The sequence below is a fragment of the Anopheles marshallii genome, chromosome 2, assembly GCF_943734725.1.
Source record: "Anopheles marshallii chromosome 2, idAnoMarsDA_429_01, whole genome shotgun sequence".
NCBI classification, from domain to species: Eukaryota; Metazoa; Arthropoda; class Insecta; order Diptera; family Culicidae; genus Anopheles; species Anopheles marshallii.
The window spans coordinates 3,664,988-3,688,762 of record NC_071326.1 but is presented as its reverse complement, the minus strand read 5'-3'; the positions used below and the strand labels follow the sequence as shown (position 1 = coordinate 3,688,762).

The window sequence follows — 23,775 nt, the reverse complement described above, 5'->3', positions numbered from 1 at the left end:
TCCCTACCCAGCAATAGCAACGCCATATTCCTATAGGACTTCAGTAGCTCACAATCGATTACTGGTGGATGGTCCCACCAAATCAGCGTCTTTCTAAGTATATTCTATTTTTAAATGAAGAAATGAAAATAAATCCCAAAAGGCAAGCTTCACTGGCTAAGAACTAAATGCGTTTTCCAATATCTACTCTACCAACCGCTACTAAGGCCATTATTGTAACCATTAATACAACAACCTAGAGCGAACCGTGCCTTCCATGTGTTGACTCGGCAGTTATGGGTTGTTCAAGTCAATGTTGGCCAATTATTAGACACGACAGACTAAGACTGGCAATGGTTACAATCAAGAAACTAGTTGGAATAAAAAGGACCGCTTTTCCAGCCATTATACAACTGAACGATCTTCACGATCTTCGAAATTCAAGTTGTAACGAATTGTTTAACCCAATTCTATTATTGCACCCCCTGTGTGAGGTTTCATCGATATTTACTGCCTCTTTGATTTCCACGCTGTAGTAAAAGCCCTCGAGTGTGTTCACGTTATCCTAAGCTACTGAATTGCTTAAAGGCACGATCAATGATTAGCTTAATGAATTTTACCAAGCTCCAAATTTCCTGCGGCATTATGTTATTGAATGAGTTTAACACCGACACAGAGGAGCCAATGCGGTGTCTTTTCCGATCTCAACACTCCAGATGGACCTTGCCCTTCATTCGCCGCATGATAAACATCTTCCAAATGTATCACTGGTCTGCCCACAATACCTCGCTTCCAACCCTGTAAGCGCAGGGTCTGTTAAAATGACCACACGAACAACGGACTTGTGATATGTCCCTTATGACCTTCCCCTTGGCTTTGTCACGTAGGCCAAGACACGGACCCGGCCGCGTGTCTCGCACGGAACGGTGGTAAAAACACAGATGCATACTAAAGTAATCGAAGCTCATTTGTCACTATTTGCACTACACTACGCACCGACGCGCGACTAAAATATCTTCGTAGGTTTCTGAAGGCTACACTCGAAACCTGTTTGTCTGTCGATCTCACCTGCGCCAGCGGGGAATAATCGTTTCCTACATTAGAAATGCGTTACGGGTATGTTAGAATCGTCGCGGTGATTGTCGGAAACCTGACACGCAACGCATACTTATGCCGGGTGTGCATTTCGAATGCATTTCGAATGCATAGCGTAACTTCCAGTAAGTGATGCACTGTGATGTTCTTGCGGTTCACTGGAAGTTTGTTAGGTTAAGTGCAAGTGTTCGCGCCGTGTGCGCCACTATCAACAAAGACCTTGATCGTGTGGATGATTAATCTTCTCGGTGTCTTGGGTCGTCTAAACATTACCACTATTAACCGCTCATAACTACCATCCGACCAAAGGCTACCAAAGGTCACCAACGGTAGTTGTCGTTGACCATGGTTTTGTGGCTGACCTGCTTAGCGCGTGAGGCGTCACAATAAATCAATCCCCAGATGCCGATTTGCGACACTGATTGGTGCAGACACAAATCCGATTGACGGCAAAACATCATCACTATCGGGAGGGTGTGTGTTTTGTGGGAATTCATTGCCCACACCACGCAATGTCGTCAGACATTTTTGGGCATTTGCTGTTCTTTTCTTTTAACGCCTCCTGATTCCAGACATTTCGAAACGGTAACCAGCTTCAGCATTAAAAAAAAAACTCACCAGTCGTTGAGGTCGCAAGTGGAATAACGGATTCAAGGTGATCAACGTCAGCTCCCTTTGGTGTATGGAAAAAGCAACTGAATGCACATCGAACCTTCATTCTAGGTCGATGCAAAAAAAAGCGGAGCAATTCCAACGAGAGTAAAACGAATGAAAGTAAAACCACCTCGATGAGATCTCTCGTTGACCATTCTTTTCTTTCCCCACTCGGTGTGAACAAACTGCATCAGCAGCCGCAGAAAAAACAAGCTCAAGGTAAGCTGAAGCAGCCAATTTTGATGCATTTCGGCTGTTTGTGGAGACGTCAGCCGCAGCTGCATTTAAGGGTGAAGGTATCTTCTTCGGCATTGTGCCCAAGTGAACGTACTCCCAATTAACTAAAATCGCAACTGAACTAAACCTTGGCAAGGTACTTTGCAGACAACGGAATCAGTTTCCAGATGTGAGGTCGAAACTTTCGATAGATCACCGTTCGCGCGTCTGTAAACCGATTATATGTAAATGTTGCTCCATTTGTCGATTTGGGAAGTGATTTGAATTGAAAGTGCTGGGGCACAAAATTACACTGCATACGATTCGATCGTAATGAACCCCCTCTCCCATTTCTTCAAACCATCTCGAACGATCGCAATGACTCGAAAGAAAGCAAACAAAACTCAAAGTCATGTGCGAATCTTCGCGGATCGTTATGAGCTGTTTGAACGCTAGCGCGCCTACACCAAACATCGCAAGTTCTTTTCGGAGCAATCGAGTGACCTTCAAAACTCGGTGCCCAAAAATTGGCACAAATGCACACAGAATGTTTCCGGCAGGTCGGTTTTTTTTTCTTTGTTTATCGTCGTCCACTTCCTAATGCCAACGCACAGAAGACCTGCGGCAAGTTCGGTTGGATACATTTTATTTCTTTGGTTAATGACGCAGCTAATGGAATGGAAACAACGTTGCTTCGTGTCGACTTCAATTCCCCCCCGGGGCTGGATAAATTAGTATTCGTGCAAAAGTAAATCGGCGATCGATCGCTTATGTCATTCGTGTTTGTCCAATTATTGAAGCTCCAATCAAGGCGGGCTTCGGACGGATTTTCTCAACAAACCAACTGCAGTAGAACTGGAAAATTAATTATAACCTTTGTCACAGCCACTTTGTGACTGTCCGATTTGGAGGATCTAATTCAATTAATTTATTGCCCGGCGACCTCACACGGCTTCTTCTGCAGACAAATATAAATATCTCGTCATCGAAACAATTTGTTCTCTTTACAAGGGCCCACTTAGCACAACACTTGGTTCAAGCATCGCCAGTGTTTCCACCTTCGGTTAATGAAACCCCAATGTTAAGTAAGAGCGCCCCGCTTACGGGCCACCGGCTACTTTATCACACTTTACGCCACGGATGGACCACACATTTCTTCCACGACTGCCCGGCCCTGCCGCTACAAAAGCGCTCGGCTCGACCCACAACACAACAATGTTGCCCGATTCACATCGATTGATGTCGCAGCATAAATTTTCACCCCAAAAACCCCAAACCGTCCGTTACGACAGCATCCACGGTTTCGGTGCGCATCTTGTTTGCCGTTACCTTTTTCTTGCCTGTGCGCGGCCCAAACTGCAAGCCGTTCAAGGTTAGGTCCAGCGTGCCGGGCGAAAATCCGGGCCCCCTGGGTTTGTTTTCCCTGGCGACTATTGGAGCCGTCAAAGCCGGAGCGGGAGCGAGTGGTTGTGATGTGCCTTTGAATGACAAGCAGCAATGAGGGTTAAATGTTTTGGAGGAAAGATAAACAGTCACATACATTCATTCGTACACCTCATGCGTGGTGGATAATTTGCATCGTCCGTATGTGACCTCACAGCTCCAACAGTGCGGCACTTGGGGCAAGATGAGCCTATCGGCATATTGACATCATTTCAGCTTCAAATGACATTCCGAATGGGAAAAAAGGCAACAATAGTACACTGATTGCAATTAACTCCTTCACAACTGATTCATTTTACACGTTCCATATCAACAGCAAGGCAAGTACAGCAAATACTGGAACTGTTTTGGACTTTGTATATCAATATCGAAGTGTGCAAACTGACGATGTACTCAATGGCATTCGATCGTACTTGAAACTGATCGTATTATATAATCGAGACGGGATGCTAAAATTATCACCCCAATTAGCACATTGCTCCCGACGTGCGATGCGTTCTATCCAGAACGTATGACCGTTGCATAACCGTCTGTACCAATAAATGACGTCTCGATGGTGAGCTACTTGGAAGCCTTATCGATTTCATTCTGCATCTTTTTGATGCAATGCGTTGGGAAAGGGCCAAAGTACTGACATATCGAAAGCAGACCGTATCTGAAATTTTCGCAAACAACCCATCAATCTTTGCCGATTTCAAACACTCGATTAAATTTCTAAACACCTTTACTTCATATCAAAAGCACAGCGATTCGTGCTGATTGTTTTGCACAATTCTAAACAAATAATCGTGGCTACAAGAATCGCAATCGGTCAATGAATCACGTTTGCGTGCAGCTATACCAGTGGCACTTTGCCTCAACCCTATGTCAAGGCAATGTTCTTTGCCTTTTACGCATGAAAGAGCGCGGAGGCGAAGGCGAGTTTGCGTGAACGCGGAACCACTGGCCACCTGTGCGGGCACTAGCCACGGTACGAAAGTTGGGTTGTTCTGGAACCAAGTGGAAAAGAAGGTGTGTCTGTACAGGGTTAGAACCTAATGACCTTTCGAGACCTGTAAACCGGAATGTACTTCTAATCCCAACCGGTTGGGTTGGTATACTCGTAGAACCAGCGAACTTCCGTACCATTTTTGCAGTAAAATGCTTCATTTGTGGTTGTTAAAGTTGCAGTGAAATGTGTCGCAATTGTTACAGATGCAGTATGATTCACGTTTCTTCCGATACTTCACAAGCTGACAAATTACACCTCATATCAATTGATTCGAAAAATGTGACCAATCATTTCACAACACTACAGCACACCTCACAGCACTCTGCCCAAACACTTTCCACACATAAGCTTTCCACAAGTAACGTTTAGAACTGCTTTTCAACAGAGATATCGATAACGACCCGGTCACAGTATTTGCACGATTAAGTCTTGCACTCGCGAAGCTATCCACATTTGACTCAGCCAACTTCTCAGAGCGATCTGCGAAAAGGTCCTGTTCACGGCGCACCGCTATCACTAAATGACGCTCGCAGATTTCCTAGCACAATAACGCACCGGTTTCCGCGTGGTCGTCGACGGTACAGTCGAGGCTACATTTTTAACCCCCCCAAACGTTGCACGCGATCGCGCTGTGTTGTATCGGTGGTACCAGGCAGGGGTTGTCAAGTGTCAAGTGCTTTCGGTTATTTATTTCGTAAAATATACTCTTGAAGAGGTGGAATCATGTCCTGTGGCTTCAGATACAGCGCTAGTAACTACTTGGTCAAAAGATTCTCAATAATTCAAGTCAAGATTGACAAAGCCTACCAAACAATGTTATGAGACAAACATGCATATTCATGATCTTGATCTACATTTAACATCTGAACTTGAAGTTAAGTTAAACTTATTAAGTTAAATTAAGTTAAATAAATTAAAACTGGTGAAGATTTCATAAGTCTCTTATGGGCTCTATCATGAAGTGGACATAAAATGCCGCTGTCAATACAAGTCTAAATTGATGAAGGCTACAAAAAGTCTTATAAGACGAAGAACATGATCCACATAGTACTCTGTTATGAAGTAATTAACACAAGTCTAAATATGTCTAACATACGAAAAGTTCTTGAAGTTTCGATTGGAAACTCTTGAGGTTTTACGTTAATGACGCAACAAGAACCGTGAGGATCAGTGCTTCGTATACGTACCAATACCAATACCAATATACCAATAACTTGAGCATCCCTGCGTTACAAAACTGCGCGGGAAACCACTCAATGTTGCGCTACATGCTTCACCCGTTCGGCGCGCGTTAGCTCCACTGATACGCACTGTGCAACATGATCGCGCACCGTGCAGACACGATCGCCCCACAGCGAGTATCCTGAAAAAGAAAAGCATACAACGTACATACTACCGCTCGCAGACGTTGGACGTTGGGCGTTGGGGCGTGACGGAGTGGCGCTTGCCTGTATGCAGCAATAACCAACTCAATTAGCACACCAAGGCTAGCCACCAACGATTCGGTTGACCTCGTTGATGGTTAATCACAACACGCAGACGAAACACTGGACAGGGTCAACGATGGCACCCTTTTGCGATATGCCCGGTGACACGATTGATGTGAATCACTACTCAATCTCTAGCGGTTCGACATCCGATGCAATCTAATTTTTACGCCAAAAAAATAGTGGCAAATGTGCAAAAACAGTCATCCCGCACAGAGTTATCTGCAACCCATCATGCCATAATCAATTGTTTGCTGTGAGATAGTTTCAGTAATGGCTACGCCGGCTTATTACGCCCCAATTTAGTCCCATTAGCGCGACAAGATCGCCGCAATGTGGAACAGTCGAGTAGCAACAATCATCTATTCTTTGCGTTCTAACAAAATTTGCTTCAATTTGCACATATTTTACGCTGTTTCTAGCTCACAAAGGACAAACCAATCTCGTCGCTGCAGTGACGGATGCTTTGTGATGGCCCGAACACGCCATAGCGCTTTTCGCCGTGAGCGAAAAGTCGAGATGTGCATTGCAATCGGTATCATAAACGCTCGAAAGTAGATCAGCCACTAATGCAACTAACACCACTGACCGCCATTCATGAGAAACCATCAGCATCGATCATTAGGTTGAAGGTGAAGCATGACTTATGGTGAATAAATCGCAGCAAAGCGATAAGGGGTCGTCGAGGATCGTAGGAAAAGCGTCGACAACAAAACAGTGCAAGCTTGACTGAGCTACGCCCGCACGTAGACGGATTCATTCATTGCGTAGCGTTACGCAATAGTGAGGATTTCAAGAGCCGTTTGTCGCAAGTTGTGGTTAAATTAACGCAAAAATGTCACGACTCGGTAAGTTTGTTGTTTGATAAAATACGTCCAACCATCGGCAGATAACAGATTCCACTCCAAGTAACACAACGCACTGACAACGGCAATCACACACTCTGGAAGGGCGTGTATTGCACAACAAATTCGCTGAATAGAATAATGCCCGGTAGCCTCATTCCATCGATCAAACCAACAAAACCGATGACCGTTACGAATAAGTAAACCCATTTCTCACATATTCCTCATATAAACAAACAATTCCGCATTCCCCCAAAAAAGGGCAATCTGCTGGATGGATGCAATTGGGGGAAGAATTGTAAAGACATCCCAGGCCCGGCGTTGTGTCCCACTTACCGGTGCGTATCGATTAATTTGTCATTCGTGCAAAATCGGTACCAAAATTGGGCACCAATCGGCAGCGCGGTGTTTATTTTGCGTGGAAGTGACATAATTTTCTCGCCGACTCGATCACCGGGTTGCGATGAAAGCGACGATGAGTCGCGGCAAAAACTCTTTTGTGATAGTTTGTGGTGCTTGAAGGTGCATACGATCACAGAACCGTACGGCGCATGACCCGCACAGAGCCATTTTTGCATGTCATCTTCACTGTTTACCTTGTAATCGTTCCTTGTGTTTATCGTTTTTTTTTTCTCCTTCAACTCGACTTGCACCGCATCGGGCTTGTCCATACGTACGTGGCATAAGTGCATGGTACAACACCTCAAGGATAACGTGATCGACTTCTGTATGCCCATGACTATGATGATGAAAAGGAAAAAATACTCCTTCCATCGTTGAAACGGTATTATCGATCGTAACTGCACTTGTTTTCTTTATACACGCATAGTCACGTGCTGTGATCGATGAGAAGAGATGTGATAGAATCAAAGACACTTCAGACCTTTAGGGATTTATTTTATCTCTTTTGGAATTAAGTGTGTGTTGGGTACGTTGGGTACAGCCGGACACTCACGTGCGCTCTCAGCGAGAAGTCTCTCGTCGATTGAGCAATAGTCTTCTTGTTTGCAATAGTCTTCTTTATCGGCACAACACTCTGAAGAAGTCTAGGCCTACCATGTCTGGAATTCTTTGAGTTTATTTAGTCCTACGTTGCAAAAGTAGTAATCATTAATTGGAAGCACGACCTATTTAAAATCGATCAATAAGCGGTAGATGATAAGCTGATCGTACGGTTCAACTGTTAACACATGGTTTTATCACAAACTCGACCAGAGTTCAAATCTCAGTTACAAAATACACCAACACCAGAGGTCGCTGATATTGCTCTCACAACCAGTAAAGGAGTTAGACAGACCATAACCACCCCGAAGTAAAGGAGCCTCGAATATATATGCAACAAGGCAGGCAGGCAGGTAGGCAGGTGGGGGAGCTACCACCGTGCGTGCACTACAACACGTAGACCACTTTTTTCCATCCAAACAGGCCCTTTACTATACTGTTACGTTCAATGGACTCCCTTGTTCTGGTGGTACTGTGTACTCTTCAAGATGTTTAAGACCCTTCCGCTTTTTACGATCGCACAACTCCCAATGGAAGTTCTCTCCTTGTCAGTCACACAGAACTCAGAGGGCGGCAATGGCGACAAGATCAACCCGAAAGGAGTAACTTTGTGGCGACCAGAGCATCGCAAATAGCCAAGACACAAAATAGCGCCACCTAGGCAAAAAAGAGGGTACTAAACAAATTGCTAGTTGGGAAGTTTTGCCTGGACACGACGAATACAATCAGTCCTTTGTTCCTAGGTAAACCCAAACTAGCAACCGGTAAAAGCTAGAACAATAAGATCCTTGTTTGTAGGAAAGGAACGAAAAACAGACAGGATCAAACACGAAAGGAGACAGGAAAGTTCGAGACATGGCCAGCACAATATAAAAGCGGTGACATGTCTGAACGAAAAGTTAGTTATCGCTCCGATCTCCGACGGGGAATACCTTCTGCGAGTTATCGCTCCGATCTCCGACGAGGAAGACCTTCTGTGAGTTATCGCTCCGATCTCCGACGAGGAAGACCTTCTACGAGTAATCGCTCCGATATTCGACAAGAAAATCCTTCAGCCAGTAAACGTGTAGTAGGGAAGCAAAGTTGTCTGGGACCTAACTCCCAGCAGTTGGAAGGAAGAATAAAAATAGGACCCAACTTCGGTTGGACAGCTCCTAAAACTTTTACTACCAATTCTCGGGTCTCCAGTGTTGATATCAATGAAGCTGACGAGCGGCAATGAAAACCAAAACGCCGCCACCGAGCGCCAGGTTAAAACAAAACGATAAACTCGTTCGCGTACTGCCTTTCATGTTCAGTGCCACTTTTTTCGGTAAAAAAGGCGCACCGCCACAATATGACCTCCATTTTCAATCACAACCCCTCGGTAACTGGTCCAAAAACCCCGGCTCCGCGTCCGGGTGTGGTTCGGAAAAAAGGGAAAGAAAATAAAGTTTAATTTTTGATCGTTTTCCACCGCTATACGCACATCCACCATGAATGATCACGTGGGTTTTTCAAGGACAGTGCACCGTTAAAGGGTACATTGTGTGTATTGGAAGCGTTGTTTTGTTGGAAACTTTTACTTTTACCCGCACGGAACCGCTTCGTATTCGGTTGTAATTTCATCATTTTCCATCTATCCTCTTTAGCGCACATGTGGGAGAATTCCAGCAAATTGTAAACATAAAATACGTCCACCGAAACCGACTAGTGTCACGTCGTATTAGGGCGCTGAGTTGGGAATTAAATCGGGAACATCGGCGTGAAGTGTGTTTCGATGCCAAATATAATTATGTCAAGGCTCTATCTGGTTTAAAAAAATGTGAACCCGATACGCGGCGTGTGAAGAGAGCCATCGACCCGAGAAGAACCAGTCTCGGTGCGGTCATCGGAAAAGGAGAGTCAGTGCCGCAACAGGTTTTTCGGCGCGCGATCAGCGAGGGGCGCAAAAAACAGAAACAAACTGAAATTCGCTCATTTCGCGAAAGATGATACTAAAAGCGAATGCAAAAAGGTAGTCTAATCTTTTGCGGAATTTCTTATAAAACTCTCGAAAACCCATGCAGCGCCCATTTCGTCATCGTTTGAATGATCCCGATTTAGTGCAGTTTTAGGTGATTTAGCTGGATCAATTCAATTCCTTATTAGCATAACACTAACCAGATAGATTCCCGACGCGGTCTTCGATTTTTCACTTTCCTTTCGAAAGTGTTATTCTAAAGCGCGCCAAAAACTGTACATTAATATTCGTGTCATGCTGCTGAAGCTATAAAGAGTTCAGCAGTAGATAGATTGAAGAAACCTCACGAGAGTTTATTGACTTTTGGACGCATCGGGTCCGGTATATGCCATCAGTAAAAATGTCACGTATTTGAGCGAGCAGATGGACAAACTTTCAATAATTCCATTCTATCATATGCAAGAATTCAAAATGGCGGACGTTCTGAGGCGTACAGCACGAGAACACGAGCGGGGGTAACACTAAATGCTCGTTACCGTGTGGTGTAATCGATCGGCAATGGTTGGCAACGATTGCAAGATGACCGAGAGGGGCCACCGAAACCGAAAGTCGACAAACCGGATCTGCCGAGCTGGGAGCGTAGATCGGATACCGCGCGTTCCTCGACATTCATCCGAGTGAGCCGTGTGGTAGCGACGAACCTTCTAATCGCTATCCGTCCATCGCCAAAGCACATTCTAGCCAGGTGTGCAGAAGGCGGGAAGGTGGCGGCGGTTTCACTGAGAACTTGCTCGATGTAGGTCACAGCGTTAAGTATGGTTACGTCCAGCGAACACGCATCGCAATCGCCTTTACACCGATTAGAGGCAGGTTGGTCCAAGCGTTCGACACCGGTCTCGGAAGTCTTGATCGCCGCTGTCACACGGTCCGTTGCAGCTGTCCGTGCACAGAGATAGACTGCTTCGCAAAGTACTCGGCCCACCTGAACTTCACCTTCGCATACGCCGTGTGTATGCAAAATGGCCAAATGCGAAGAAACGGTTTATGGGCAGGGGATCTCGCCCATCACGATCGTGTGTAACCGATCGACGCCGATTTGAACAATTTGATGCGCATCGCGGACCAGCATCGATACGCGAAACGCGCGTCAAGTACCTGGGTTCGACACGGTTGCACACCCTGTCTGTCTGTCTGCCGCTTTTTCGTTGCGCTGTCTTTCGATCAAGAACCGCCGCCACACGATGCATACGAAGGGGTCCGTCAAATACTGCGCGCGCACTACAGCGATATGTCACGATCGCGAGGACGCTTGAATCGAGCTGCTCGGGTTTCGGCTGGTCTCTCTATTGAGCTCCCCACCGGACATCAAGCGCCACCTCTAACGCTCGATGCTTAACACTCGCACAGAGCCAGTGCTTCGATGGCTTTGGAACAACATGTTTTCCCTCTCGAGCCGAAAACATTAGACGTTGCATTAGACGTTGGGGTCATTTTTGGATTAGTTGCATTTCGTTCCTCGCCGCGTACGGTGAGTTTTGGTTGAAGCGGATCTTGATCCTCGTACCGTTTGACGTACAGACATACATGACCAGTGCTGTGCGTGCAGTGCCGTGCTTAGAGCCTTCGAGGACCCTCATCTGTTAACGCTCGCTAGTGTGGAACGTAAGTTGAAAGTGCAAAGTTCATCATATGCATCCGCTAAACATCGAGCGTGTTCTAGCTGAAGCACAATTATCAACACCCAAGAAACAGTGTAACACACAATGCTTCTCAAAATTAAAGATATTATTGCAGTTCTAAAGTGGATCGCAGTGTTCCAAACTACGAATCTATCACTTTAGTCATTAGTGTGCGAGGTCACGGCGTAAGATGAATGTTTTTCGTTTAGCTGAGGACTATAATTATTCAAATATGCGTTAAACCCTAAGTGGATGGAGCGTTCCCATGTTTAGTCAGAGGATGTACCTTCTAATATGTCTAAAACGTGAAACAGATTGAATGTCTTCACAGAACTGGCTTGCGTGACACATGTAAGGACACAGCAGTTTTGACGGTTCCACTGTGAACTGGGCAATGGAACAATACTTAGAAGTCATTTAAAGCTGAGAACAATCTGGAGCACCAAGTAAGAAGGTTGTCTATGTCAATCTTGATTCCTCTTTGTTTCAAATTCATGACACGCAACCATGAAATTAGATGTCAAGCTGAAATAATTCACCGGTTGTTACGACCACTATGCGGACGTGATCTTCAATTTACCACACCTCAACGTCCTGTTATAACCATAAACACTGATTTACCGCCTGCTAGGATGTCTAACGGACAATTGAAATGGCGCCCTTAGTTTTTTTTTCTCTTTCTAAATTCTTGATGGACACATCAATTGTTTCCTTATTGTTTTGCGTAACCGTGGCCATGTCCCTCTGCTCAACAAACCGGCCAATCTAACGAACGAATCGATCATTGTCCATCTTTGACGCTTGTGCGAGTTTTTCGCAATTACCTATCGGAATAACACATTGGATCGCTTTTTTATGCACACAATATACAACAAAAACCTTCCCCGATCTTTGATTCCATTATTGCTACGTCCTCTGCAAAAACTACATTCGACTTATGGATGGTCGGGTGTTTGGAGCTTCAAAATTAGCATTAGAGAAAAAAAAACGGCCTGACCATGCCACCGGCGATTGCTTGCGATCTTCAAACATTAAGATATCATCACTACGTTCTTTGAATTCCACCTCGCAGATGGGACGGCCCGTGATGGTTGGCACGCGATGGTACGCTCATCTGTTGATGATGTTTTACCTCACGTTCGCTCCGGTACTCGGTCAGCCATCGTCCGCCACATCGGTCGTCTTCGAAAGTCTGTTCGATGAGCTGAGCTACCTGATGCGCACGGGCCCTAATGCATCCGTGCCGATACCGGAGGCGAAGCGTATTCGAAAGGAGTACGACTTTGTCGTGATTGGCGCTGGTTCGGGCGGTTCCGTCATGGCCAACCGTTTGAGCGAAGTTCCCGAATGGAGCGTACTGCTGCTGGAGGTGGGCAAGGAGGAAAACATTGTCTCGAACGTGCCACTAACGGCGGGGCTGACAACGGCTACAGGTGAGTGTTCCACATTCGCATACATCTCTTGGCATCCCTTGGCTGAGCTTCTGGTGTCATTATTACAGGATACAGCTGGGGATACCGATCCGATCCAATGCGCAACGCGTGCAAGGGTCTTGAGCAAAGCGTTTGTTACTGGCCGAAAGGGCGCGGTTTGGGCGGTACGAGTCTGATCAACTTCTTGCTGTACGGCCGCGGCCACCAGCGTGATTATGACGAATGGGAACAGGCGGGCAACTACGGCTGGGGATATCGGGACGTGCGGAAGTACTTCGAGAAGGCGGAGAAAATTAAAGGAAAGTATGACAACCCACAAGGCTATCTGCACATAGAGGAGAGCTCGTTTGAAACACCGCTGTTGAAACGATACTTCGAAGCAGGCAAAAGCTTCGGCTACCGGCGCATCGATCCGAACGATCCAGTGCAGCTGGGGTTCTACAAGGCACAGGCCACAATGGTTAACGGCGAACGTTGTAGTGCAGCCCGTGCGTACTTGAAACCGGTCGCCTATCGGTCCAACCTGGACATCTCGACGCACTCGTGGGCTACCAGAATCTTGATCGATCCCCTCACAAAGACCGCTTTTGGAGTGGAGTTCACCAAGAACAAGCGTACCTACACGGTTCGTGTGCGGAAGGAGGTCATTCTGGCGGCTGGGGCGATTGCCTCGCCCCAGTTGCTGATGCTGTCCGGTGTCGGACCTCGCGAACATCTGCAGCAGCTGGACATTCCGGTAATCAAGGATCTGCGCGTGGGCTACAACCTCCAGGACCACCAGACACTCTCCGGCTTGGTGTTCACCGTTAACCAGCCCGTCACCATCCGGGAGCGAGACATGCGCCGGCCGGTTAACTTTCTTCGCTATCTACTGGGACGCAGCGGTCCCTTCACCGTGCCCGGGGGCGCAGAAGGCATTGCCTTCGTGAAGACGAATAACTCCCGCTCGCCGGACGACTATCCAGATGTGGAGCTGGTGCTTGGAACGGGCGCGGTCAACAACGATGAGTCTGGTGCACTGCGTTACACGTTCGGGATGACGCGCGAGTTCTACGAACGATCGTTCGGATCGGCTCGTGGTCAGCATGCGTTCGGCATTGCACCTGTGCTGATGCGCCCGAAAAGTCGCGGCCGGATATGGTTGAAGAGCCGCAATCCGTACCGATGGCCACACATGGAAGGTAACTTTTTCGACCATCCCGACGATCTGGTCACGATGGTGGAGGGCATCAAGATGGCGGTACGTATCGGCGAGTCCGACAGCTTTGCTTCGTACGCGGCGAAGCTGCTCAATACACCGTTCTATGGCTGTGAGAAGCATCGTTTCCGATCCGACGATTATTGGCGCTGCTGCTTGCGGCAGGTTGGGGCCAGCATTCAACATCAGTCCGGCACGTGCAAAATGGGCCCGGCAGGCGATCCAGAGTCGGTAGTCGATCCCGAACTGCGCGTGCACGGTGTTAACGGGTTGCGAGTGGTGGACGCTTCCATCTTCCCGGTCATACCATCGGCCCATACGAATGGTGTCGTTATAATGGTCGGCGAAAAGGCGGCCGACATGGTGAAGGACTTTTGGAACAATCAAATTCACTAAAAGAAGCAAAATGGCGTTTTAAAACGCATGTCAATTCAACTAGTCATAAAGGGTACAGATTAATGTGTAAGTAAAAGGAAGTAGCATAGAAAAAGTTGCAATTAAAACAGTTAACTGACGGAATGTAAGGTTGGTTTTAATTGCGTTTAAAAGATTTACAATTTATTAAGACTGTTTCGACTTGTGAAAAATTTTACATGGTCCAGTTGAGATTTGATCCCCAGCCGCGTATCTAATAAATGTTTCATTTAGTATTGGGAATATTTTTTTAAAACTTCATTTGAGCAAAATCCCGAATGAATGCATGAAAAACAAAACAAAAGCGAATAATTGAAATGCTTTACTGTTGCTCCCATCGCAAAGGTTAAAAGCTTCCGCGGAACCTTACAACAGTCACACGTTCAATGCGATCTTTCATGTGTTCCTCTCTTCATAATGCACGATGGAGAGAAAATCTTTTACCATTACGAGACAGAAAAAAACTCCGTGAATTTTGTACATTCTGAGGATACATTTCATTAATAAATTTAAAACTTACCTTGTTTTCAACATTATTTCTCACATTTCGCGGAATGCGCGGACACACTTTCTAGTTTTAATGAAGAATGAAAAAAGCTTTTCATCTATTTCAGTTAATCTAGCTTAGATTAAATAATTAAATATAAATACCACTTGGAGTTTACGTAGCTTTCCTCACATTATTTATCTTATTCCTCGGTTCGGACGAATGCGCTTCTAACCAAAGATTAGTTTCTATGCTGAATTACATTCAACCGTTCGTAATGGAGTACAATATTATTGTGTTCACCTTTGCTTATATCGTTAATAAATATGATTGAGATTTGTCTGGCCAAACACGGACCGCGCTCGACAGCGCGTCTATACCAATCTCGATCCATAATTACATTGTCTCGCGAATGATAAGTATATTATTTGCTTTAAATTATTTCCGTGCTTATCGTCCATTACGTTTCACAAGAAGCTTAATGTATATTCGGTTAAAACATAAAACTTCCTCTCATACAATTTTATTACTGCTTTCTTCATATTTTTATCGTTTTTAAAAGTTATTTGATGGGACAAGTGAAGGAAACAAGTTATGGAAAAAGGTTAAACAATTAACGTAGTTAAAAGTTAAAATAAAAATACAGTGGCAGCTCTGGAAAACTGTGCGCAAATTCTATCAACTGCAACAGATAAGGATGGTTCGTTTTTTGACAAAGTATAATCACAATCATTAAATATCGGCCACAAAACATTGGCCACAACTGTAATCATCACTGTGAAACGGGAAGAAAATGGAAACCTGCTCGGACATCGATAGCCATTTTCATGATTGTTACTTTCTAACTCACTGAGAAGACCGTTTACTTATGTTATCACTTCATATCGATTCCATCGAATACTAACACGCAAGAAAACATACCGTCACAACGGAAAATAATGGCGGCATTGTAAGCCCTCACTGTTCCTATTTTTATCCATCGTATATATACGGGTTTGGCGTACAAATTCAGCAAAAGCTCTTTCATACCATATGCTTACATCTCACGATAAATTGATTGCTTATTGAAATAGTGGCTTAGCACTGTTATGTTGATAAATCGGAATAGTGTCCACGGTGTTGTCGCTTTGTGTCAGTATTATAATAATCCATTTCATTCGCGATCGCTTACCCTGCAAGACTACCCTCTGATTAAATAGCTTCAATATGGTTAGCAAACAACATTTGTATGATCCTACCACACTACAACGATTGAGATAAATGAAAATTTAGGGTCGCGCCATCACACGTTTAGTGCCTGATTTTTGGGCAATAAGTTAAAAGAATCCTCCTTCTCTTCTGGCCTAGCCTTGTCTGTGAGGGAATGATTAAACAAACAAAAAACTAACCTAATAGCTCCTAATTTTTAAAAATGCTTAACGAATTAAACTTATTGAGGTTGACCCAGACACGAATCATACGGGGTTTGGAGTTATTTTAACCGAAGAAATTGTAAGTTGTTCAACAGCAAAAGTAGCAACTCAGTTGTAGCGCTTTTCATCATTCCGTGCGTGCTCTGCTCCGGAAAAACGGGTTCCCAGGTTCGGGTTCACTTTTGCACCGTCACCGGTACCGTCGGTAAACGCTTGTTCTGTGTGCTGTAAAAATGCGAACGTAGCGATTCGTTCTCCGGGTTGGCCATTACCGAATCGATGAACGCATTCGTCTCCTCCTGCAGTTGGGCCAGCCGCACCTGCAGCTCCTGGTTACGCCGGATCAGTTTCACCGTTTTCAGTGCAATATCGAATAGTCCCTTGTGATTGTTCGGATGGTGAGGTACATTCTGGTGATGATGATGCAGTGGGTGGTGCGGTTGATACGAGCGGGAACCGGACAATACGGCGTACGCCGACGATACGCTGCTGTCTTCACGAAACCCATCGTCATCAAAGTCCGACATGCTGTACGAGTTGCATCTACAATTAGAAAAAAAAGGAAATCAGAGAATTAATCACAAAGACGATTAGCATTGAGACGCACACAACTTACCGACAACTAATGATGCTTCCCAGCGGCGAGAAGTCAAAGTTCCGATCATCCATCGAGCTGGAACAACCGCTGGAGGAGACACTCATCGATCGGCGGCTGCGTAATCGCGGACCGGACGTGCTTCCGTCTTCCGTATCGATACTGTCCTGCAGGTCGCTGGATTCGGGGCTGGTTTCACACCCAATGCCAGTGCTGTTGTTGCTGCTGCTACTGTTGCAACCAAACTCCATCGAGGAGAAGGTTGAGGAGTTGGTCGTATCGTCCATCTGTACGGGCCGTAGACTACACCGCTCATACGGTGTTCGGCAACGAACAGATGATTTGTAGGATGATTGCTTTTGAATTTTTCCAACTGCAAGTAAACAGTAAAATAGATATATGATTAATGCACGATCAATACAACTTAGCTTAAACTAGAGCTTAAACTAGATGGAATATCCCATGGCTTTTCCAAATAAATCAGTTTATGAGTTGTTCGCTTCATTCCCTCTGCTCTGCTTTAGTCACTGTGTGGATTTACGACAATGTCGCACAAAAAATCCTCACGTTGCACTAACGACCCGTGAAAACATCCAATACCACTTGAACGGTTAGGTGACGGGAACCATCAACCGGTAACAGTACGTAACTTCGGGACAAAAAAAAAACCCACCCGACGCATATTTAGTTTAAATCATATTGCAGCGCAGCACCGCACGGAAATGAGTAGAACCCATTCTGCCATTTCTCGCACTGTGCTTGACGCACGAAAAAAAAAACACATTGTTCAGTTGGTACCCGATTTAAATAAATACACCGCCTCCACCTTCTGGACGGGAGCTAGCTGCGTTCTGGAGCGGATCTGGTACTGGTAATAAATACCAAGCACCCCCTCACCCCCCAAGAAGGAACAGGGGAGGTCGCCGGCTGCACTTCACACCCGCGCACCCTCTCACACTGAGCGGCAACGATCACGTTCTGGGCCACTGGAGTGAAGTCAACAAGGCATTCGCACGGGGACGCATGGTTGCGGGCATTCGAGCATGCTGTTGCCATCAGCAAATTCCCTGCCATAGTGTGAAGTGCCGTAGACGAACGATACTCTCGTAATGGGTTTGCAACCAACCAGACGCACTGGTAAGCTCCACTGGCCGGACAAAAGAGAATGCGTTGGCATTAGAATTGAGGGAAAAAGGAAACAAAAGATCACGACTTGTTGATAAGGAGACATTAAGTAAAGTGTTGGAGAGTTTTTTCTTCTTCTTGCGTCATGCCGAACTTAATCCGATTACGTCTAAGTCTCCAGTATTCCCAGTCCAGAAAGAGTTAGGTTATCGCTACTGCTCCAGGTATTCGACTCTGATCTTATCCACTTGGCAATCGTAGGGGTTTAAATTACTTGCCCAAATGGACACAATGCGACCCCCATCGGTCGGCCAATCACCTTTTGGATTCCGTAAACATATGCCCAGGACACCTGAGTACCAGATTGACTCCGGCAAATAGTTTAAATTCCCACCGATTATTGTTCGTACCGTCCCCGGGTGTCGGACCGTCCCCTCTCATCCCCTAATCATCGAATGCGGAAGGCAAGACACCGCGACACACACCGACAACGAGCGTGAACAGTCAGTGCCAGCAAGTAGCGTCTACTTGCCGGTCTGGGTGGTGCCCGGTACGTCGAAAAGGGCAAACCGTTTGTAAAACCCATCCGGCACACAACGTGCAGGCCGTCGCGTTGCAACACGTTTTCACACTCGCGCGCGTCCCAGAACCCGGTCCGAGGCCACGTGGATGCAACTGATGTCGAGAGAGAGAGAGAGAGAGAGAGTGAGCGGAATAAAACAGTTCCGCCTGGCTGGTGCCCAGTAAACCTTTTGCAACGATTGTGTGCGAGTCTCTAGCAATCACCTTCGCCCCTATCTCTGGGTGAATCGAAGGGGGAGGGAGGGCACACAAATAGAGAACAGTGTGGGAGTGCCATCCACAGCAAGCAGGAAGTCACACATTTACCCCACCAACCACACTGTCCGTCGTCTGACGCGACGACACCTTATGCGTCAGTGTGTGGCGTTTGTGAGCGAGAACAGTGCCGGGAGCGTAAGTGTACGCACACATGCCGTGACACGGACCGGGTCTAATGGCGGCGCAGGACGCTAAAAACCACGTGCTCGACCCGTTATCACGCGTGAGGTGCAACACTTTCGCGCGAACAAACACAATGCCGGCTTAGCAACGCCGTGTTGACATCGATCGGGATGGATGGATTCCATCCTTTTTGGTCAACTACCAGTGCAGTGGTGGTCCACATCCGTTGCAACATGTTTCCGTAATTAGCTGTCTGCGTGCGGCTAAAATGAAATTGATACATTATTTATTCAGCTTGTTTTTTACTTTGTTTCTTACGCCCGCATTCATTGCGATCGGATTCATCCCTTCATCTATTGGTCGCTTTATTCACGAGGCCTAACGCGAGCTGCTTCGGTCACGTGTCCGCTTTGTTCAGTGCCTTGCAGTACAGTTTTCTTCGAGATGCAAATCTCACACAGCTGACCACAGTGTGGGAGGATGTTTAGGTGGGTGGAAGGTGTAGAGGACAGGATGGCCTCTACAAGATGAAGTGAGAATACGATGTTTGTCGACGAAAGCCACAGTCAGTGTGAGAGCTTGTTTTATTTATTTTATTACGCGAGAGGCTCAGTATCGCAACATCCTCGTAATAAGCTTTGAGGTTTACGTCACTTTTACACTGGTCAAACGGTATAGTCGATAACGCAGGGATGGTTCTATGGTGTCGCGTGTAGATATTCAGTTTTATATGCCAAAGGACCGCGGATCGAACCGAACCTCATCTAGAGCAGTAGCAAGGAATTCACTATACCTAAATCTCGTTTACGTACATGATGGTGTATATAGAAGTCTTAATATAGTAACTCGATATAGAACGAACCCTCGTCTTGACGGAAGAAACAAAGAAGACTTTGAAATAGACGGTGACTTGTATTTTTTACGTTCAATCCTCATACCTATATGCAACATTTTGGACGACCACTCATCAAAAAAGAATATACAAAAGTATTGACTTTATAACATCGTTTGGTTGATATTCAAAAACAAAAAAGGACTTTTACAACTATATATCTGTCTACTTTAAAGGTATTATACCGATCAAAACTATTATCTCAAGTCATCCAAATACAGTATGCGTCTCACACGCGACTGCCTTTCACTTATTTACTTTTAAACCCCCGGCGAATTTCTTCTTCTACGTTGATACTATTCAATCACATCTCGCAGACACCTAATTTCATTGTAGAAAATAACGATGAATTGACGTCATTTCGTGCGGAACCCATCCCCATGTGCCAAACAGACCGGCCCCGGAAGTGAGCGTGTGCCATGACGCTTAACGCAGAAAAAACACACCGTCTCGGTATCGGTGACCATCGTACCATTTTCCAAAACCACACGTTAGCGCGCCTACGTCACGTGTGCTAGCAAGTGATCGGATCTTGACCGCACCACACAGATGGGCCCGCGCAGGACAAACGAGTGACCGGCTAGCAATCGAAGGGTGAAAATTCAATCGTTCGAACTTGACACATGTCAATGCTTTTGGACATGTCAAACCGAAAAGGTGACTTAAAAAAAAAACAAGTCGTTTGATATAACGACACCTTTCCGATAGAAGCGGGGATTAAGGCCAGGATTAAAGGAAACCAGCTGAATTACGTTTACATAACGCGAGTTCGCTGCTGGTCGATTGCGGCGTGTCTGTCCTTTCCATCATCAAACGTTCCAACCAGCTTTACACCGCCCGGTACGAGCTCCGCGAACAACTCGACCGCGTGCGCCAGGGAGAACTTTTACTTTCGTTCCCACAGAGCCGCGCTGATGAATCTTCTCACAAACGGTCGCTGCATTTCAATGGAAATAAACTCCCGGCTCAAACGAGCAGTCCGCAAACCGGTCCAGTACGTTTGCAGTTTTCAATTCGCAGAGTCGGCGAGCGCGGAATCTCGCCGCATTATTGTGTCTCGCTCTGCCGGCCAGTCTCGCGCTTACTTATTGCACTAAAAAGAATCAAAGAAGAAAAAAAGCAGTAAGAAATAAACGCACTCTCAGTGACGAGAGAGCACGTTGACTGGCGCGCGCAGTAACACACCATACAGCACTTGCCAATACACGTGACGAGCGCGCCATGAAACGCGAACACCACACAATCAGTCCGCAAACCCGGCCCGGGAGCCTCTAACTAAACAGTTTGCAACCCCCTTCCATATGTCCATAAGTCGCTTCCACCGGAGATGCAAATCGCAATCGGGTGTGTTTGTATGTGCGTTATTGCAAAAGAGAGAAAAACTGGCGGCTACTCGGTTGGTGCGACGTTGAGGCTGGATACGATATTGACTTTAGGCCAGGAGGACGTTAGATCATCTCTTCGTTTTGATTTTCTCGCGCTTGGCAGAGTTTTACATGTGCGTCGAACAAGCTGAGAAGATAATGATCATGACAGCCTATCAAACTCGATCGAAGATCTCCGGACGTGTCCGATTCATCGCAAATTAACGCGTTTCATCTCGCATGCAGCACTGACCTACCCGAAGCCTTCGGGTTCGGGCCTCCTTTGCTGGCTGACGACACTGGAGGGCCATCACGGAACTATTAATCAGTCACTCACGCTATCTGTCGCTTCTAGTGCGATTGTTCGATCGCGACAGTTATCACCGCTCCACGTGCTCGTTCGATCACTCGGTGCGGGGCTCGCGACCAGATCACGTGGAGACTTCGTGGCTTTTCCGTACTTATCGCAATGGGACATCTAAACATGTTTATCCCTTACCATAGTTTATCACGGAGAAGTTGGCAACGGCCGAAGTAATGCCGACGGCGCTTCCGATAGTGGTTTGGGGCGGTTGGGCTGGGCTGGGACATGGTGACATCGGTGGCGATTCGCTTCGCGTTTCCAACGGCGATGCCGGCGGTTCCAGTAACCGATCTCTGCTACTATCTTCACCGGTTGCCGGTGCTTTCGTCACGGAAAGTGGCATCGTTGGTTGCGGTTGGTAACCGTCGATCGGCGATCGCACCCTTCACAGATGTCAGCCAAGCGCGAAGATTCACTAAAATGAAGAAGAAATACATTAATTAGAACCTTTTCCAACAGTAGAAATCAGCTAACTGTTTGATCTTTAACACCAACGTGCACCAACAATCGAAAGTTTAAAAAAGGAACGACAAGCGATCAAAGATTAAACGTGACTTCTGAAAGTCGAAAAACAAAATTTTCTCTTTTTTGGTTCTATCAGTCATTAAGTAAGTAGCCGTTATGTTTCGTAGAATTTCTGCTCCACACAAAACCCTACTGGGGCTGCAGGAAAATAGAGAAACAAATTGAGACCCGAAAAACACAAGTCCAATGTTATCAGTGTAAACAACAAACATGCCAAAATAGTGACACTGAATGTGAAGTAGAGGGATGGCCTATGTACCCAACGCACACGGAACAATCATGTGAGATAATTAAAAAATGGTCCATATTTTATTTGTGCCCTTTTTCGCGCTTTCCAAACAGTGCCGCGAGACAACGTTACGAAAAGGAAACCGCGGTACAAAAAAAAACCACGCCGAGGAGTAGAATGTCACTGATAGTGGTGCAAGGGAATAACAGTCGTAAATAGAACAACCTTACGGCAACAGGACCAAATAATATGCTTCAAAGATTGTGCTGCATGGAGGAACACGCTTGGGTTTGAAGAACTGGTTCGTCATTCTGCGTTCTACTTCGGTTGTTCATGCTATTCTGTTTGTTATTTTATTTTAACCCATTTCACGCTGTTGACGGCAGAAACTCATGTCCAAATAGCACTTCTACCTGCTAATAAATAGCGTTCCTTGACTACAATATGAAGGCTTCTGAGCATTCTGAGCAACAGACTAATTTTCAATGCTTAAAAGATAACCCCGATATGCTTGAACTGAAAGCGGAATTGTTCATTTATGAGTTATAAATATATAATCATTTGATTAGAGCATCCCTGGATATAAGACCGATCTAAATTCTGTATTGAGAAAAGCCTTAGGCCTACCTAGAGCCTCATTCTACGATCACTGACCCTTTAACTGTCCTACACATTATCCAGGTGTTGTCAGTCGGCGGTGACCACTCCTTTAAAGTTGATCGAAATGCCACCAAATGCTAGTGAAAGGCGCTGGTTTCTAACCGGACCTACCAACCTAAAGCACAGCATTTATAGTTATTGCCGAAATTCAAAGCCGCAAAGTCCAAACTTCTGACATAGGGTTGCATTTGAAATAGATAGAATTGCTTGGAAGGATATTGGTTCCCATTTGTGTACAACAACAAGATCGGGCAGATTGTAGAATTGGTAAACGACTGCTCAACAACACGCTCTCGGTCTACGGTTCAAATCTCCAAATAATTCAATCTTCCATTCCGCTCTTCACGAAAACATTTCCTTTTTCAGGTATAGATAGTCCATGTCACAGCTATAGGATCTCTCTATAGGAGGAGGCCATGAATGACACCGACAACAGTTGTCTACAAATGATTAAGTAATGCGTAAGACTGTCGGGACATGGGACAAATGTGGTTGTACAGCGGAGGTTATATGATCGCTGTGGTGTTATTTGTTTATAGAACATTGAGTCTCTTACGACATCATTCCTCTCGTTTCGCGACTGTGTGTTTAGTGGTCTGCCTCTGATAAGTAAAGTAGGTACGTAAAACACAACCCCTGTATTACTTTATAAGGACCCCGGTTATACTGAGATAAACAACAGATTGTAGTTTACATGATGCAATCTATGCCTGCTGGATCAATAATCGGCGTCTGGTGCTGGTTTTGAGAATGGCCCTTCATTTTCCGAAGTAGCAATTAA

General features: G+C 45.8%; 2 protein-coding genes across 2 annotated transcripts; one reads left to right on the top strand and one right to left on the bottom strand.

The window, feature by feature from the left end:
• The first annotated feature begins 12,420 nt into the window (after positions 1-12,420).
• On the top strand, positions 12,421-14,360 carry LOC128709543 (glucose dehydrogenase [FAD, quinone]-like). The gene is made up of 2 exons (XM_053804550.1): positions 12,421-12,766; positions 12,835-14,360. The coding sequence occupies exons 1-2, from the start codon at positions 12,421-12,423 to the stop codon at positions 14,358-14,360; spliced, it is 1,872 nt and encodes a 623-aa protein (XP_053660525.1).
• Positions 14,361-16,453: 2,093 nt separating this feature from the next.
• LOC128708937 (uncharacterized) lies at positions 16,454-21,923 on the bottom strand. Its single transcript, XM_053803917.1, has 3 exons — positions 21,716-21,923; positions 16,894-17,245; positions 16,454-16,820 (listed from the first exon to the last, which is right to left on the bottom strand). The coding sequence occupies exons 1-3, from the start codon at positions 21,921-21,923 to the stop codon at positions 16,454-16,456; spliced, it is 927 nt and encodes a 308-aa protein (XP_053659892.1).
• Positions 21,924-23,775: the final 1,852 nt, after the last annotated feature.